This window comes from Aspergillus piperis (assembly GCF_003184755.1).
Source record: "Aspergillus piperis CBS 112811 unplaced genomic scaffold BO85scaffold_20, whole genome shotgun sequence".
Lineage (NCBI taxonomy): Eukaryota > Fungi > Ascomycota > Eurotiomycetes > Eurotiales > Aspergillaceae > Aspergillus > Aspergillus piperis.
In genome coordinates, this window is record NW_020291610.1 from 225040 (window position 1) to 243253 (window position 18214).

General features: G+C 50.3%; 9 protein-coding genes across 9 annotated transcripts; 5 read left to right on the plus strand and 4 right to left on the minus strand.

The window, feature by feature from the left end:
• Positions 1 to 127: 127 nt before the first annotated feature.
• BO85DRAFT_471343 (uncharacterized protein) lies at positions 128 to 1257 on the minus strand (the record flags this gene model as incomplete). Its single annotated transcript, XM_025662471.1, has 4 exons — positions 128 to 536; positions 589 to 706; positions 763 to 1135; positions 1183 to 1257. 4 exons carry the CDS (start codon positions 1255 to 1257, stop codon positions 128 to 130), a joined length of 975 nt encoding a protein of 324 aa, XP_025512051.1.
• Positions 1258 to 2773: 1516 nt separating this feature from the next.
• On the plus strand, positions 2774 to 4206 carry BO85DRAFT_502796 (uncharacterized protein; the record flags this gene model as incomplete). Its single annotated transcript, XM_025664218.1, has 3 exons — positions 2774 to 3115; positions 3174 to 3262; positions 3312 to 4206. The coding sequence occupies exons 1-3, from the start codon at positions 2999 to 3001 to the stop codon at positions 4204 to 4206; spliced, it is 1101 nt and encodes a 366-aa protein (XP_025512052.1). The 5' UTR covers positions 2774 to 2998.
• A 1137-nt stretch (positions 4207 to 5343) lies between these two features.
• Positions 5344 to 6868, plus strand: BO85DRAFT_480536 (O-methyltransferase; the record flags this gene model as incomplete). The annotated part of the gene is made up of 4 exons (XM_025663014.1): positions 5344 to 5580; positions 5678 to 5807; positions 5888 to 6014; positions 6088 to 6868. Exons 1-4 carry the CDS (start codon positions 5410 to 5412, stop codon positions 6866 to 6868), a joined length of 1209 nt encoding a protein of 402 aa, XP_025512053.1. The 5' UTR covers positions 5344 to 5409.
• Positions 6869 to 7266: 398 nt separating this feature from the next.
• On the minus strand, positions 7267 to 9091 carry BO85DRAFT_139687 (salicylate 1-hydroxylase-like protein). The gene has a single exon (XM_025654063.1). The coding sequence runs from the start codon at positions 8686 to 8688 to the stop codon at positions 7363 to 7365; it is 1326 nt and encodes a 441-aa protein (XP_025512054.1). The 5' UTR covers positions 8689 to 9091; the 3' UTR covers positions 7267 to 7362.
• BO85DRAFT_139686 (uncharacterized protein) lies at positions 9092 to 10913 on the minus strand. Its single transcript, XM_025654062.1, has 6 exons — positions 10695 to 10913; positions 10607 to 10643; positions 10481 to 10548; positions 10036 to 10412; positions 9911 to 9975; positions 9092 to 9851 (listed from the first exon to the last, which is right to left on the minus strand). Exons 1-6 carry the CDS (start codon positions 10860 to 10862, stop codon positions 9496 to 9498), a joined length of 1071 nt encoding a protein of 356 aa, XP_025512055.1. The 5' UTR covers positions 10863 to 10913; the 3' UTR covers positions 9092 to 9495.
• Positions 10914 to 11528: 615 nt separating this feature from the next.
• On the plus strand, positions 11529 to 13063 carry BO85DRAFT_379826 (polyamine transporter; the record flags this gene model as incomplete). Its single annotated transcript, XM_025656357.1, has 4 exons — positions 11529 to 12030; positions 12088 to 12221; positions 12272 to 12449; positions 12498 to 13063. 4 exons carry the CDS (start codon positions 11529 to 11531, stop codon positions 13061 to 13063), a joined length of 1380 nt encoding a protein of 459 aa, XP_025512056.1.
• A 783-nt stretch (positions 13064 to 13846) lies between these two features.
• Positions 13847 to 15246, plus strand: BO85DRAFT_480540 (uncharacterized protein; the record flags this gene model as incomplete). Its single annotated transcript, XM_025663015.1, has 3 exons — positions 13847 to 13990; positions 14021 to 14038; positions 14092 to 15246. The coding sequence occupies 3 exons, from the start codon at positions 13847 to 13849 to the stop codon at positions 14947 to 14949; spliced, it is 1020 nt and encodes a 339-aa protein (XP_025512057.1). The 3' UTR covers positions 14950 to 15246.
• On the plus strand, positions 15030 to 15807 carry BO85DRAFT_139722 (uncharacterized protein). Its single transcript, XM_025654064.1, has one exon. It carries the CDS (start codon positions 15110 to 15112, stop codon positions 15719 to 15721), a length of 612 nt encoding a protein of 203 aa, XP_025512058.1. The 5' UTR covers positions 15030 to 15109; the 3' UTR covers positions 15722 to 15807.
• Positions 15808 to 16121: 314 nt separating this feature from the next.
• BO85DRAFT_404283 (acetolactate synthase) lies at positions 16122 to 18051 on the minus strand (the record flags this gene model as incomplete). The annotated part of the gene is made up of 3 exons (XM_025657266.1): positions 17965 to 18051; positions 17796 to 17918; positions 16122 to 17747 (listed from the first exon to the last, which is right to left on the minus strand). The coding sequence occupies exons 1-3, from the start codon at positions 18034 to 18036 to the stop codon at positions 16122 to 16124; spliced, it is 1821 nt and encodes a 606-aa protein (XP_025512059.1). The 5' UTR covers positions 18037 to 18051.
• Between the last annotated feature and the right edge of the window lie 163 nt (positions 18052 to 18214).

Sequence of the window (18214 nt, forward strand, 5' to 3'; positions counted from 1 at the left end):
CAAAAAGTATTGTTCGTGTCCCCCGTAATAGGTACTTCTTAAAACCTACTGAAAGTACTGGTAACATATATACCACGAGACTATATTAATGTATTATATTGTAGCTAAAGCTGCCAGCTTTTTTCTATCATATCCATTTTGGTATCGACTCCTCCGCAACAGTCACTTCAACCAACTTGCTTATCCCGGTACGACTGTACCGTCCTAACTCAACATCACCCAGAATGTGCCGTCTGTCCTCGACATCATCCCTCACTGCTACACGGTGGCTTCGCGAGATGTGATAATCGCCCCAGGTGTTCTGCTTTGTCCTCCTACTATCTGCCTCCCGATGCGACCGTGATCGACTGCTGTTAACTAGCAGTCGTACAGAATCCAACACCAAGGTCCGGATACAGGGAATCGATGCCGTCGTGATGACCAAGTAGCATTCTAGCAATGCCCAGATTGTCAAGCGGTTCGTTGCGGCCGATTCATCATCGATGATGGAGAGGGAGGGGAGATTAATGATCCGCATGATCGATCCTACCATGGCGCTGAAAAGTCGGTTAGGGTTGTGTTGGGTTTGACAATAGCAAGAGTACATACATGAGGCCCAGGCTCATCAGAATGATGAGGATTGCCTTTGTCCGTCGCTTGAGGTTTAGACTCAACAATGTGTATGCGGGGAATATTGCGAGGTAAAGGTCGGTGGCTGTATTAATAGCTGTGAAATCCATGATTAGTGCCATTTATTGGAACAATATTGGCATGGACGCTTACTGCACTGCACGTAGCTATATATGATCAGAGTATTTGGATTCCAGCATTTGCCCTTCACACTAGCATCCCAGATAGCGTGAATATCAGAGCACCGGGCCAGAATAGTCACTGGACTGACGTAATTGGCGATGAGTTGAAGGGCTAATATGAGCCACAGTAGATGTCCAGTGAGATATTTGTGTCGGAATATGGGCATTAAATATAACACGAAAGCGACCCTTCCTGTGCCCGTGCTGACGATTGTGACGCATTGAAACACCGTGTAGAGCTTTGTAGTCAATATACGGTCCGTTCGATCGAGTTCGTAACCATGTCGTCCATATCCGTGAGAGATGGCTATGGTGATAAGAATGGAAGACGCAATAGCCAAAGCCTGCCATTGTAAGCGGATTTGTATGATAGTTGCAAGAGGTTCCATACATAAGCAAAGACCATGGTTGCATCGTCCCAAGAAAGGTTGCGAATACGATGCTTCGCAATGAGCCTCAACAGCATGATGAGGGTTGCTACACCCGTTGCTGCCCAAGTGAGGCCCAGAATGCCTGGGCCAGCATTGTAGGATGCAGACTCCATGCGTAATAGCCTAGCCTGTAGGCTTGCTGGCACACCTGGTGCAAGCTTGCATGATGCGAGAGGAAAACGTAGCGCGTGGGACGGAGATGATGTTGCTTTTTATTTCGAAGGTGCCGGCGATGGTTTCAGGATTCGTGGATCTACCGAGCTCCTCCATGCGGAAGCTAAAAAACACCAAGTAAAGGTCTCCTTTTCTGCATCCAGGCCAGGTAGTGCGTGAAAGCCAGAAAGCTGGATGAACCAGTGGGGCGGCGTTGCTTCGACTGCAGTTTCATGTCCGTTTGAGGTTGTGTAAAGTTCAACTTGAGCTTCAAGTCGCTTTAAATATTTAGCCGCCAGGAGGTCGACTTCAGGGTCCGACACCGGTTTCGGCCTCTAACCAAGGAACCGTGCCAGCCAGGGACCATAGCGCCGGACCAAGATCACTTCCAATCCATATACGTAGAACAAAAATAGCGTTCACGTTGTGGCAGGGGTTTGTTCAGGGAGAGCGGATCGGCACCATGGTTTCAGTTGATCCTCAAAATTAATTCTGGGCAAATTTCGCCCGTGCAAAGGTTAGGTTGATCAGCACCCAGTATGCAAGTTCCTCGCCGTGGTCCGTGGCTGGCTTGTTTCTCGCCATTGTATCTCTTTGAACAGCCAGCAGCAATAGTAAATCTCTTCGGAGTAGCAGGGACCGCTAACGCACCCATCTGGGTTAGCGCTTCTTGTGGTCGCCAGACGGAAATAACCCATGCCGGTACTAGGGTGGAATGTGGCATAACAGTCACGCCAATCGTTACCCCAATTACGCCTATTCGAGGTTCTTATCATCGTTGGGGATTCTAAGAGCTACTTGGCATATCCACCTTACATGACGCGACACTATATTATGCTGAGATCGACGGTGGAATCTTCCGATCGGAGGTTCAGGCATGCACAGGCATACGTGGAAATAATCACCTTATTGTCGTTGTGCAACAGCCGGCAATATTTTCCGCAAAATAACAGCAAGTGGTACTATTTCGCTGGGTGCACTTTGCAGCATGGGGATTCGGTAAGAAGGCAGTTAGAATTGCGAGTAAGAAATGGACAATTCCTCATACAGCGGTGACCAGGATCACCAATGGCTTTAGTCAATAATATCTTCGACTCCTACAAAAGCTTTTAACTTTGGAAAAAATTAACAATATCCCATGCAGCCCTGCAACCCTACAGCCATGCAACCAGCTACTAACTGACAAGACCCATTTCCAGCATTGTTTCGGCATAATTGGCCACAAAGGGAAACCCTTGGCATAAGTCCCACCCCCTGCATATTTGCATCACCAAACAGAGATAAACGCACCTGGAAGGGTAGCTTTGGCGAGACACGTGTGTTCCCCTATTGGCTCCTATCATGTCTATATCACTATATTCCTTCTGACCCTATGGCTAACTGCTGCGGTATGTTGAGGTCTGAATATTTTGGCTGCTTTTAGTCTTCGCTCTCTTATTCCACATTCCGTACACTGACAGCACCCAGGAACTTTAATAAAGGAGATACCCCGTAGCCCTGTCTCGTATTGGAAAGTAACTAAGCGTTATCGACATCAACCGGCGTTGCTTGTGCTGGTTAAAAAAGGCATCGATCCACTTTCGACTTACGCTAGAAGCCTCGAAAGAGGCTTTACATTGCAAAATGCACATCGAGCGCGTGGTTGTCCTCACGGTCTTCAGTTATGTCATTGCCCTTCCCAGTGACATTAATCTCGGCGTCGCCCTGCGAGGATGTGATGTTGAGGCCTGCGATATGGAAGTAAGAATATCTTTCTGCGCGAATACTTCGATGGGAGAGGCTAGCTAACTGCTCTTAGTGTAGAATGGCAGGCAGTAGCGGGGGCAATTGTGGGGGCAATCCGTCTCTGAATCTTCTCGGGCTTCCTTTACTTAGCACGAACACCCCGTAGGTGCTTCGAGCTGTGCTGCTTACGTATCTTACATATCTAACCTAGGGATGAGAGTAACTGCACTTGTTCTTGGAGCAATTCTTCAAGCGCAGCCCCAGTCACGCTTACTGCTGCGGAGACACTCACCGATGTGGAATCTTCCACGATTACGAAAACTACCACCGCCACGGAATCCGTAACGGCTACAGAGACTACGACTGACACACAGTCGCTTACGACAACACAAACTACAACTGATGTACAGTCTACCACAGCTATAGAGACGGTAACGGACAAGCAGTCGTTGACAGCCACCAAAAGTGTTACGGAAACGCAGCCTACAACAGCTACGCAAACAGTCACCGACACACAGTCTTATACAGTGACGCAGACTGCTACTGACACAGAATCCCTGACAGCCATACAGACCATCAACAACACCATCACAGCCACGCAGACTACGACTGATATAGAGCCTACTACGGCGACACATATCATCAATAATACACTCACAGCAACTCACACAACGACTGACATAGAGTCTACTACAGCTACACTTACAATCAACAACACACTCACGGCTACACAGACAATCACAGATACCAAGTCTTTCACAAACATGGAGATCATCACAGATACACAAACTATGCACCACACAGAGTCGGTCACGGCTACAGAGACCATAACCAATACGGAATCTGTCACAGCCAAACCCACACCAACCACCGTAACGGACATGCAAATATCCACAATGACTGCCACCCAAACCGCTACCCCTTCTCCAGAAGTTGGGGCCTGCTTCTGCTGCACTGAGCAGGTCCGACTGCCTTATGAACTTAATGGCAATTGTGATAATATTCCAGTTTCTAATTCGACCGACAGCTGCCCATCCGGCGACGATCCGAAGCGGAGCCACTTACTTTGTTGCGATTCGAGTGGATATTGTATCCAGATGTCATAGACATTGGTTTCTTTGCTGTCCCAAACTATTTTTCATTCTCCCAATGAGGCGGTAACGTTTTTCTTCGCGTTTTTAATGTATAACGCCTAAGAATAATATTAATACTGCTGGATTTATATGCAACTATGAATACACACGTGCCGCAACAGGTGATCGAAGATATGAGTCCTCTTTCTGTTAGCATCGTATCTCTTATCCCAGTGTCGCACAGTGGTGATGACTCAACTTTTTCAAGTTTAAAGCATGTAGCAGTCGTCGAATAACCATTGCTGAAATGGATGCTGGCAGCATTAAATGCAGACAATAGGGTGTTTGGAGTACAAGCTCCCCGCAGTTTATGTCCGCTATTTTTGCACCTTACCACACTGTCAGCGCGATAGCCCATTCAGCGTCCGGGAAATTCTTTCCGCAATAAGTCCGAGTCGTCGGAGATGACTACAGTTCCAGATCACGAGGATATGTGATGCGAGGTCGAGAATCATGTTCGAGGTCGTGCGTGCTGCAAGCTAAAGTCAAGATCTCCGCATATTTATAATTTGGGACTGCAAAAGAGCGGAAGAATACAAACATTTGGCGGGGTTTGCGTATAGAACATGGTAGCTTAGGGAGGTGGAGAACAATGGCTACTACGTATTTCAGCCGCACCAATGACGGGGGGAGGGGAGGATTAGGGGTCCGAGGCCTGAACCCTTCGTGACTGTCTGTCAGACGCAGGGCTCGCATGGGCCGTGCATCGCTAAATAATCTCCCTAAGGGGTATGGCGTGATCAACATCTGACATCATTTCCTGCTCCCATTCCATTATACTGAGAACCAATCGTTCGACTCCCCAACGCTAATTTGACAAGAGCTATTCAGCTAATATCGCCTTAGCGCTGACTGTACTACCCTAACAAGCAGCGTAGAAGCGAAGGTCAAGAGCGATACTATCCACTAGACGCATTGATCTCGTTCGCCCGAGCCGCTGTGTCGGTCCATCAGTCTTCTTTATTGGCCTCCCTCCAGCGCAACGTGGGATGCGGCTAGAAAGAGCCGGGTAGTAGACCGCGTCATAAAATCAGGCGGAGATCAAGAGCATAGTATAAAACCAGCCATGATCCACCTCGATTCCCCGGGTTTTCTTCCAAAAGTTGCGCAGCCAGGTTCCCATATTGTTAGCACATATTTCAAGCTTGCCGCATTCTCTTTCCCCAATCATCCATAATGGCTCAAACCATCGCCGACGTAACTGCGACTATTAAAGCAGCACTACCCAAGCTTTCGCCTACCGACGATATCCCAGACTCAGCACGATTTGAACTTCTCGATGTGTTGGACCAACTGCGTGTGGCCGTAGAGCCCCCTATCCAGACAGTGCTGAACATCTGCTGGGCGGTAAGGAGCCTAGTACTGGATTGTTCTGAGAAAAAAAAAAGAAGAAAAAAATCAAATCGAACTTAGCTAACCCGATGCCACCGGTATCTGGTCGCAGCATCATCCTCTAGTCGCAATCCGCACTGCTATTGGAATGGGAGTCTTTGATGCGTTCGCCGCTACCGGCGGTGTTGAGTTGTCTCTTGAGCAGTTGAACGAAAAGACCAAGGGCGACAAGGACCTGCTGGGTAAGATGATTCCTTCCAAGCAGCACAATTTCCCTAGTCCTTCTCAATCCTTTGTTAATATGATGACATTCACGCTACAGTCAGAATCATGCGCCTCCTCATTGCTAATCGCCTGTTCACCGAACCCGGTGTCGAAAAGTATAAGCCCCAGCCTTTAGCTTTGGCGTTCGCCACAGGCGCTCCGCCTAGCGAGGTTATCAAGAACTTGTACGTGACCCAGTCCCAGATTCGAGGATGGGGGAGAAACATCGTTTGACTAACATCTAAACCTTACGTTCAGCCATGTCAACTTCCGTGCCTCTGCATTTACGCATGACTTCCTCGAAGCCCGAGGATACCGCAGCCCAGATGACGCCTACGATACTCCTTTCCAGCTAGCGTACGGGACCACCCTGCACCACTTCGAATGGCTCGCACAGGACCCGGCCGAGCAGCATGCTTTCAACACAGTGATGGAGAGCAGCAATCGCGCAGTGGAGGGCGCTCAGTGGTATGACTTCTACCCATGGCAAGAGCGGCTGTCACTGGCCACCGGTGACAATGTGGAGGAAGATCGCGTACTCCTGGTCGACATTGGTGGCGGCAAGGGTCACGATTTGCAAGCCTTCAAAAAGAGGACAAACCCCACTGGCCGCCTGGTGCTTCAGGACCTCCCTGGGGTTATTCAGGACATCAAGGAGCCTCTTCCAGACGGCGTTGAAGCCGTTAGTTACAGCATGTTCGATGCGCAGCCAGTGCGTGGCGCCAAGGCTTACTATATGCGGACGGTGCTGCATGACTGGCCGGATAAGCAGGCCTTAGAGGTGCTGCAACGTGTTTGGGAGGCAATGGCTGACGATTCCGTGCTGCTGATCAATGAGAATACTGTTCCCGAAACAAAGGTACCGCGGTTCAATACCAGCGTCGATCTCATAATGATGAATATGTTTTCTTCGCTGGAGCGCACGGATAAGCAGTGGCTGAGTCTTTTGGAGCGTGCCGGATTCAAGGTCGTCAAAGTGTGGCGCTCGGACGATCAGGGAACGGGGTCCAATGCTCTGTTTGAGGCCGTTCGTGTTTAGCTAGTGTCATTTTCGGTCTATCGATCAAGAGACGTCAGGATATATTAGAGGTATAGAAACCCATATAATTCCCCTTTCATCAGTCCTATGATAAGAATTCTTTTGCCGTTGGGCACCACATAGAAATCACCATCGAGCGATGATAGAATGTCGATACTAGAGACTCTTCACTAATAGCATTGTTGCGTGATTGGTATGGAAATTCCAAATGTTGCATGCCAAGTTGGTTCCGAATGCCTTAGTCGCTTTGGTAAAGCTGGTGTTTGTTCTCGAACGGTCCGTGGGGTAGTATAACCGATTATGAGTATTTGGCTCCGGGGCTACACCTTGGTGTCTATCCGGCTATTGCGAATTGCGCTTGCAGGCCTACCATTACATGTCCATTAGTATCGTGCCAAGATTATAGGAATATGTACTTTATTGCTCAATATACAATCAACAGCAGTCCCTACAAAGCACGCAGAGAAAACAACGTTGCGATCCGAAGTAAGTGTTTACACAGGTCCGTTTGTAGTAGTATGAAAAATATCCAACGCATCTTGCAGGTGCTGCTCCACATCTAGCTCCCAGATCCAGCGCATGCGCATGTTCAAATTCTCGCGAATCTTGTCAACGTCATCCCACACACCCTCCTTTTGGCACTCATAAAGCATGCCAGCATCCCGACTAGTGCGCACAAGCTGCTGAGTGCGTGGTCTCCGCACGGCATCATACGCCATGAATGCCCGCTCCAAATGGCTCTTCTCACGGACTTCACCCAAGAGACGAGATAGAACAAAGACGTCTTCCACTGCCATACCGGCTCCGGCGCCCTGATGCGGTGTACTTGCATGGGCTGCATCTCCCACGAGACAGATGCGACCATCCCGATGATAGGTACTGGCGGGCGCATGATCAAACATGGCCCATATATCTGCATTTCGCATCAATGACAGAATGGCTCGGACATCTGGTCCCCAGCTCTCAAAGTCCTGCAGCATCTGTTTCTTGTTTCCCGGTAACACCCACTGTGACCCATGCTCCCAGGTACCATTTACCTTTGTTCGGAAGGCCACGACATTCATTGTCTTTCCGTGCTCAATCGGAAACGTTAATAGATGGCCGCCATATCCCCAGTGGAAATGGTTATTGCGTGCCGTGTACTCTCCTAGAGCGGCAACTGCTTCATCCATTGGGATCAGACCTCGATAAGCATATTTACCCGTGAAGACAGCATTGGCTGCCTCCTCTCCTTCAAGCAGAATTTGCCGCACTCGAGACTTGATTCCATCACACCCCAGAACGGCATCGACAGAAACGGAAGTCCCATCTGCAAAGTGCACGGTGACTCCGTCTGTTCCCTCATCGATCGATACCAGTCTTTTGCCGAAACTCACGTACCCCCCTTCAGGTGGAAGTAGTGCCGTCATAGCCTCGAGAAACCGTGCGCGATGAACACTGCTCCTTGCAACTGGCGCATGCACCTCGTGCAGGTATTCGCCTGCTTTCAGACTGTTCGACGGTGGTCCTTTTCCATCCATTCCCATTCGGTAACTGGACCAAAGCTTCTTATCCAAGGCGCCTGTATCTGGCTGAAATGTCGCATGTCGATTGTATGCTGCTGCTAGCTCGGCGTCAATGAGCTCCATGGCACGAATGGAATTTGACCCAAAGGCGATCCCCGCCCCAATCTCAGAGAACTCCGGGGTGGCTTCATAGAGGTGTGGTACGATATTCTGACGGGGGGTGTGCTTCAGCAGCGCGAGGAGGAGGGTGACACCTGCGATACCGCCACCGATAATGGCAATTCGGAGAGGTTTGTCATTGTCGGACACGGTCATGTTTGGATGGGTTCTTGTTGCATGCAGAATGCTGGGCAGATCTTCACAGGCGATCCGGTTAGTGCGCTACGTTGGCATACGCAGGGTCAGTTATTTGACATGGCAGAACGGCAACGCGGGCTAGAAGGAGGGGTAAGCTGCTTCGGAATGGCTACTATCTAGCCCTCGGGAGCTGAGGGTTCTTTGGTGGTCAGATAACTCCTAGCGTCTACGCTAGGATGTGGTAGTGAGCTTGCTAAGCACACCGGGTCGGGCTCCCCCGTTCCCCGGCCGTCCCCCAAGCCTGCCAAGGGTGCCCCAAAGCTTATTGAGATGATCTATGATATTCCCTCCAGAGATCCCGCGAAGACGTTGCTAAAAGATAGACCTGAATTTCCAGGAGTAATGGCAGTATATTCGAACTCACAAGCGATCATATTTTGTCAAGCGGGGTACGCGTACCGGTGACCCTGACTCGTGGCGAGACCAGGAGAGGAATTAGCGATGCCGCTAAGAGTTATCCTAGCAAGGGACTGCATCAGCGGCGTACGTATATCAGCCTATCATCCTCCGCGACGATGAGAACACTGCAGCCACGGTCGGCCATGTATTTAGGACGGGAATAAGACCAAGTGACACACAATGATAACATCATCGTCGTTTGATATGCAATACCCACTGTCTATGCTTCAAAAGTAATCTTCCGACTTATTAAATTTCGGAGCGAATGTTCCTTTGGTGTATAACCTCAATAAGAAATGCTTGGGGCCAAGGCTCATGAAAAGAGCTGGCAAGGGTTAAGCGGCCGATCGAGCCACTAGATGTAGGCTAAGTCTCGAAGCCACATTGACTGGCCGACTCCACCTGTTGATTAATCTCAGTGACGATCTCAATATCCCCAACAGCCTTCTGGATTAAGTCCGAGCGACTACTTCCCGACCGATGTCTTGTCCGACTCCCTCCCGAGGTAACATGATTTGACAGCTTTGACAGCTCGTATGGCGGTCGCACGTAACTCGGGTAGGAAGATGAGCCATCCTGTGGACGACTAAAAGATTTTCCGCTGCGCCGCAATTTCCTGTCCCTTACTAGGCGCACAATTGGCATCAAGCTTGGCAGGCAGGATACCACCACCCCGAGGCTGCTCTCGATCGCAGTCCAAAGGTGGGAGTAAGTATCTGACCCTATCAGACGAATTGAATTAGTAAGTCTCGTCACGAGTGACTAGCAATAGAAATCATACAAGTGATATCTGAATCACTGATTGCAATCAGGTTTTCGAGACGGACAATCGAGATGGTGCAGACACTAGCAAACATGATGGTCAGATCGCTGGGTTTCTGGAAGACTGCGCTACAGACAACGTACATGACACCCAGAGTAAATATAATCGACAAACCGATCTTCCTAGGCCAGGGGATTTGGAGCTTCCAGATCTCACGTGTAGGCAAAACCAACAAAAGGACATCGGTGCACAAGTTGGTCGCAGCTAGTGTGATCACAAAAGGGACAAAGTCTATGCAGTGCCCAGTAGTGGTCTTCTTCTGCCACTCGTGATGTATTGGGACACATTGGAAGATGGCTGTTGTTTGAAATGCAACGTACCACGCAGCCAAAAACAACATGACCGCGCGGCACGCAAATATCATGGAAGGGACTGGAAAAATGCGCTGGTAGAATAAGACGATAGACAGCTTAATGACCGGAAGGCATGTATTCCAGAAAAGCTGCATCATATAGAGGTTCTATCCCCCAGGATTCGTGGTCAGCATCAGCTCTATCCCTCTATTCTGCGGGAAATAAATGCAAATACCAAGGAATATTCCTGAACAGTAGCAGCGGAAAGCGTATCGACATGTTCCCCAACCCCGGCGTGAAGACCTTCAATTCTCTGTCAGCGAGCATGTCTTGAAAGGTTTTGACTAGGAGGATCAATCACTCTGGAAGAGAAGTGCATTAACTGCAAGAGCCAAGGCCTTTGATCACATTAGCACATCTTCGCAGGAAGGCACGAGCGAATATCTTACCAGAGCGACAATACTCAGGTAGTCTTCTATAAACAGTCTCAGGCCTTGTAATCTGCGTGCCCAGACTCTCAGAAAAACAGCTGAAACTGACAATACAACGAGGATGCTGTTGATGATGACAATCTCTAGCTGTCTGGTGTTGTACGTGCCCGTCAAGGTCAGCCCCATCGTGTCCTCGGCATGACAGAACTTTTCACTCTTTGTCTCTGTCAGGCATTGCTAGATAAAAATATTTATAAGTCACTAAGGCCATAATATATTCAAGGATGGTGAGAAGGCATGCCTCATAAAAAAACCCCGGTCACTCTGAGGCGCCATCGTAGGACGGAGAGGCTGGCGGATGCAGGCATTCGGGACAACCCCGGTCTAGTCCAGCAATCAGGATGGCCTAGAACTTAGCATGTCCCACAAAAAGGGCGCCGTTCGTTCCACAGGATCTAGCATATAGTGAGCACATTACCCCCTGTCAAATTGCCGTCGGAAGTTTTGCTTTTCCCAAACTCTCTTGCGCGGTCGCGGTCGCAATCCCTGTTGTCAATAACAATATCTTCCACACCTGTGCCGAGAGCGCAGAAAAATGATTATGCCTAAATATGACTCATCTAATGCTTTGGATACCAAGGATCATGCGGCGTTCAAATCCTTCGACCGATCAAGTGACAGGATACGGACAAAAGACGGCATCGTCTTAGTTCCTCAACCATCCCAGGATCCTGAAGACCCATTGGCATGTTATTTATCTCCTTTCATCACTAATTCTGTCCCCACTGAATACTGACTGTTCACCAGAATTGGACCAGAGGAAGGAAGCTAAGAAACCTGACTATTCTCTGCATGGCAGGGTTCGCGGGGACCGCATTGGATCTCGCCAACCAACTTGCTATGAAGGACCAGGCAAAGAATTGGAACAAGGAACTTATAGACATCACGTACACTATATCTGCCTCAATTGCAGGTATCGCCTATGGGCCATTGTTGATAAATCCCGTGGCGCAGGCCCTTGGTCGCACTGCCATCATATTTTGGTGCCTTGTGTTTGCCATGGCCTGTGCGATTTGGTCTGCTTGCATGACAAGTAGAGGAGACTATGAGCGTTTCGTTGCATCGCGTCTCTTTGACGGCATTTTTGGTTCAATTCCATCTATCGTTGGCGTGGGAGCGGTCTATGACATGTTCTTTCTGCACGAGCGTGGCAAGGCATATGCCATCTTTCATGTCTCCTTTCTGTTTGGTACTGTTGCGGGCCCGACCTTTGGGGGATTCATCGTCCAACATACCGACTGGCCGTGGGTGTTTTGGTGGATCGTCATTGCACAGGGAGTCGTTCTGATTCTTGGTAGGTGTATAGCCCTGAAATGAATAACAGGTGGGCATCTATCTTATCTTATTGTAGCGTTCCTTTTCCTGGAGGAGACCAGCTACTCTCGTGACGGGAAGACATTATCCGCCGTCAAGCCTAAGAACTTCTGGGTTAACCGAATGGCGACCCTGCTTCCTCATAAGACGGGGATATCCCGCGCAGAACTGGTAGGCCTGATCTCTTCCCCCTATCAAACAATTTTTGACTCAAGATGCAGGGTCGCATCGCTCGCCTACCTTTCCGCATCGGTCTCTCACCCGTTGGCCTTCTTATTGGTATCTTCCAATTAGCATCATTCGGCTGGTTCGTCGCAACGCACAGCCTGTTGACTGTGTGGCTGGAGAAACCCGTCTCCGTCGGCGGATGGGGATTCAGTCCTCAACGGAACGCCCTCTGTACGTCTTCCTCTTCCTCTCGATTACACCAAAGACTAACCCCCAAAGTCATCTTCTCCCTCTGGGTCGGCCTCCTGACAGCCGAACTATGGGGCTACCTCTGCAATGACCGCATCGCTCTCTGGATCTGCCGCACACGTGAAAAGGGTGTATGGAAGCCCGAGTGTCGGCTACATGCCCTCTGGATCCCGTCGCTCATAGTTCTTCCCATCGGCCTCGGCATCGTCGGCTCCGCTCTACAATACCATCTACACTACATGGTCCTCGCCTTAGGTGCCTATCTCATCACCTTTGCTTCGATGAGCTCTGTTCCCGTCGCTGTGACTTATATGATCGAATGCGTCGCTTCGCAGCCCACCGAGGTGGGTGCGTTCATGGGCGCGTATCGTCTCACGCTGGGGTTGGTTGTGCCGTTCTTCATCAACCAGTGGGTTGCCCGGGTGGGCTTTGGTTGGGTATATGGAATGATGGCCTTCTTTTCCATTTTTGCATTTGGGTTCGTGGTTGTATTGATGTTGTTTGGTGCTAGCTTGAGGGAGCGGACGTTGGCCAAGTTCGCTCCTAGTGAGATTGGGGCCAAGGTTGTATATATCAGTCATGAGGACGGACCATAGAATGTTAATAACTGGAGGTATATGAATCACTATTGGTTTACCCAATAGTGGATGTCCAGAAGTGATGATGCCCAATAAGACAGACGTAAGAGGTATCAAAATTCTAAACGCAGTTTATTATTCAATTCAATTCAATTCATATTCTTATACCTGATCGAGCCCGCTAAGTAAGATGCTAGCTATGCAGGTGCTTCACCGTTTGAAGCAAAGAATATGGCCCCGAACACCAACGCAGTTTATTATAGTTCCTACCCTTACTCTATCTCATTGAAGTCATGGACCCAATGGGGCCGTGCTGCACGCCCTAATGGAGGGCTCTGTCAGCACCCTCAATCAAGCACATGAATATCCAAGCCACAGTACTATCTTGAAGAGCATGCGCGGACAAGACACCGTGGCCATATCGGCTTTTTGTTTCATTGTGTCATCTAAGACTATATAATGTTGAAGCCACGTGTATGCTAGACTACTACCTGCCCATCCGTCTTACAAGCAAGAATGTCTCACATCATGATCCAATAAGGGTCTATTCAGGGTCCCATAGGGGGTCAAAGTAGCTAGATAAGCCCCACCCATACAAAGGGTCTCGCCCTCAGCTCCACTGACTACCGGGTTCTATTGGCGGTTTGCGCTTCTGCCTAGTCTAAGTAGTTTGGATCTATCGATCAAAGGAACTGGTGTTTTCCACTTTTACCCTAAGCCTTGCACCGCAGAAGCTTTATCTTCCGGTCATCCTGCTGTTTTCGATTGCGATTTTTCTCTTGTAGACTCTTTGTTAACAGCATGATGGTATACGTTCCATCCCCACACTTCTTGTTAAGTCTCTTTCGTATTCTGCTCAATACCTTTATCCCTTCCGCTGGAGGCCATCCGCTACTTGCACAAGCTCATGCGATATGGCGTAATGAACCTACACATTCCAACAATGTATTACTGGTGGTGCCTATCTTTTTACAGATCTTTATGAGCGGCCTGGTAAGTCATGAGATTGAGAAATCACACAACAAAGGTATATTGATAGACTTCAGGTCCGGTATATTGTTGGACATGTCTTGGTGTCTATTCTGATACTTGAGAGTGTGGAGAAGCAAGCTCTCGGCTCATTTTCTGACCTCAGAGACAAAAAAGCTGGTCCATCCAGCCGTCAACTATTCCAAACCATCGCCACCCTCTACCGCACGGGCAATCTCCGTCTCCTGTTGAATGGAATTGGCTCCGCATGTAGCTACTGGGCAAAGCACTTGTGCACGAAGCAAATGTTGACCAGAGCAATATTCCTTCCTCGTCCGGTCGCGTACGTCGTAGCCTCGGTGCTGCTAGCTGAAGATCGTTTCTTGTGGAACGCGCGCACCATACTTCCGCGCGACCAGCAACGCTTTGTGCCGAACTCTCGCGATCGCCAACGATGGAAAGCTTTGGTGCCGGCCACAGCACTACATGCGGTGGCTGAATCATTCATGATGCATTTTCCTGCCCTATTCAAAAGCGACCTCGCCTCATCCGCTAGCACAGATGTCACAAAAGCGCACTTGTCAGGCATCGTGGGATTCGAGATCTTAGTGTCAGGAGTCATGCTCGCCGCACAGTTCTTGCTTCTTTTCCCTTCGTTTATAGCGTTGGTTCTCGTTCAGACCAGTCTATTGCCGTCCGTCTGTGAGACGTTGGTCTCTACGCCGGTGAACCCAGGGGGGCGGCAGCAGCAGCGGGGCAGACGTGTTGGGGAGATATTTGCAGCGTTCAATAGGGTCTCACTTCGGGTACAGGAGGTGGTGAAGATCATCGGAGCAACATATGTATTATGGTGTGTCGAATTGCACGCAAAGATGTGCTTGTGTCTGATAGGGGTTTCTGCTGTGGTGCAGGTCGCCATTTATGATATGAAGTGACGTCTCACGCCTGGCAAATGATTAGAGACAGTGGTGCGCTTCAGGGGTTCTCTTTTGTCGATATCGGTTTCACACCCGCGACGTCTAGATCTCATATTAATGACCCCACGAGATAGTCCACGAAGTCATCGGGGATATCTCAATCAAAGTGCTCCGCAACATGGTGCGCAACAGCAGCCTCATCGCCCTCAAACACGTCACAAACCGGGCACCGAATAACCCCTGCATCCATACTACCTACCCTTTCCACACCAGGAACCACCACCTCATCAACACCATCCACAGTCCCATCAGCACCCCTCCCCCTCCCCTTCTTCCCCCTCTGCCTCCCGCCATACCCAGAAGTAACATATGCATCCAACCCCACACTTTCCGCCAGCGCCTCACCCTCATCCCCGTCACCACCCAGATAACCTCTGCCTCCGCCCCTCCTACCACCTCTCCGCCCACCTCTACCCCCTCCCCAAGAACTTCCCTGCTCCAGGTCCCCTTGCTCAACACCCAAATTTTCCATACCACCAAGGTTAGAGTTAGAGCTAAGATTAGTATTCATAGCTTGCACCCTCCCCACTCTCCCATCCGTCAAGCGGACTTTAATTCCCCTTGGATGATTACCCCGCGTCAATACCTCACCGACAGTACCGCTGACTGTGCGGCCAGTCGGTTGGTCTTTTTTCAGGACGATGTGAACGCCTGCGCCTGGGCGGACCTGTTGGGTTGTGGGTGGCATTGTCTTTTTATTTATGTTGGAGAAAGTTATGGGTGTTGGTGAGTGTTGATGGATGAGTTTGTGATGATAAGATTGCGGTTAAATGAGTGGAGGGTAGGCTTAGCACGTGATTCATTCGATGTGATTGGTGGACCGGGGTACTACCTACCAAATGGGTTGCTGTGAATATGAGGTGCGATGATATGGATTTGGTATATTGGCACAGCTGACTTGACCGAAATTACTTTCTCTATGTGTAGTTCAGGTCTGTGGTGAGGTGTATCATGTTTTTGGGTGGGAAAGATACCTCGACTATAAGAGATGCCCTGAACAACCTCTTGCTGCGGCCTACGCAGTTGAAGAGCAAGTACTATCACCTCAAGTGGAATCGCCCTGCTATATTCAAACCACAGGAATCTCACAACAACTCAAAATAAATATGGGATGATAACGGTCTTCTAAATCACTGCACCACCACATCCACCACAGCCCCTCTCCCCTCCTCAACCACAACCCTAACCCCCTCCCTCAGCGCCTCATCCAACTCCTTTACACTCCTCACCCTCGTCGCCCACAAATTACCATTGGCAGCCGCCTTCGCAATTCCTCCATAATCCGGCCCATCCTCTACCAACGAGATCCCTAATTCCTTACTCGACAAGCTGGCCGCCTCACCGCCGGGATGCACATCCACCAGACACTGCCTCGTCGCATTCCACCCACCGTTATTCAGAATCACAGTCAAGAACGGACACCCATATCTATGACTAGCCCAGTACACTGCCGACGGGACAGAGAAGATAAAACTCCCGTCGCCGGTGATGTTACAGATAAAAGGTGAATTCGTATCGGACTTCACGCGAACATCTGGACGATTAGAGATATCGTATCGTGTTGTGGCTAGCTTCACGCCGATGGAGGCACCTCCGGCCCAGCCGAGGCCGCTACCTCCTTTGGTAAGGTGGGAGCCTGGGCGGGTTAGTTGTAGCTGCTCGGTCATGGCGACTTGATTGGTAACGGAGTCAGTGACGAAGATGGTATCGTTGGGTACAAGTTCACGAATGCGACTGCACAGAAAGTCCACGTTGCATGGTGCATCAGGTGTCTCGAGGAGCTTGGTTGCTCGGGCGTCGATACGGGCGCGGCCTTCGGCGTGGGCTGTGCTCTGGGCCTCACGTCGATCAGTCCAGCTGGTCTGGAGATCAGTGAGAGAGGACGAGGAGGTGATGTGTGCATTGAGTTGGTTTAGTGCTAGCCCCGTATCGGCATGGAAGGTGGCTGCGGCGCCAATGTCGAACATGTTCATACGCTCTTTGCGTGGGTCAAGGTCGATGTGGAAGATGACTGCCTCGGAGGAGGGATGGATGCGTCGAGGAATCCAGGGAACGTCGGCGTCGAGGACGAGGATAACGTCTGCGGTTTGCACAGCTGGTGCGGCGCCGGTTCCTCTCGTTACGCTGGCTGGGTGCGTAGCTGGGAAGCATACTTCGCGAAGCTCGGAGTCGAATACCCGCAGGCCGTGGATGGTGTCGGCCAGTTTGATCAGTTCCTGAACGGCGCTGTGGTTCCGGCCCAGGTATCCGGTCACTACTAGTGGTGACTTTGCATTGAGCAGCGCACTGCCAATGAGCTCCACCGCTTGTGGGGATAGAGAGCCCAGCTGACAAGAAGGGACAGGCTTGAGGCGGGTTTGCGGGCTAGGGATAGGTGTGGCAAGGATTTCGCGTGTGGCAGTGAGGTACACTGGGCCAGGGGAGCCAGTAGTGGCCATGAGAACGGCGCGATGCACCAGGCTACCAACATTATGCGGCGACTTGATTTCTGCGCTGAAGCGACTGTAGGGTGCCACGAGGGCGGCCTGGTCGCGAATGTCCTGGTACCATTGGACGTGCTCTGAGCGCGAACCGGGAGCTTCGCCCAGCAGGGTGGATGGAGCGACACCGGCGAAGATCACGACCGGGGCACGTCCGCTAGATGCATTGTGCAGGCCTTGACCGAGCGCTGCAGTCCCCACGTCCACGTGGGCGATCACACAGGCCGGCTTGTGGCTCATTCGGGCATATCCATCGGCGGCGGACATGGCCACGAACTGGGGCGATCAGTACCACAGCTTTCATTTGAGATCTCGCGAACGTACCTCGTGTTGGAAGAGTACCATCTTGGGGTATTGTCTGGCAGGGTCATTTTGACGGCGGACATAGGCCTCGATAATACTAGGATGATCTGAGCCAAGCACGGTGAAAAGGTAGTCGATGCCAGCCTATTAATGTGAGATGAGGTATATGAGACAGCTGAAGGCAGTTTACCTCGGCCAGAGCCTCTAGAAAGGCATCCGCCACAGTATGGGGAGCGGCCTCAACTGTCGTTTCCTGTGACATTTTTGCGATTCGAAGTAATTGTATGCAGGGAGATGTAAATGCCTAGTTAGCCCCTCCTCTTTATGCTGCCACTTGATGGATTAATGCATATCCACCCATGTCAACGAGGAGGGGTCGTGTATTGATATGTATTACACTAAAGTCAATACGCAGCTAGATGGAAGTCTCCACTAGCTAG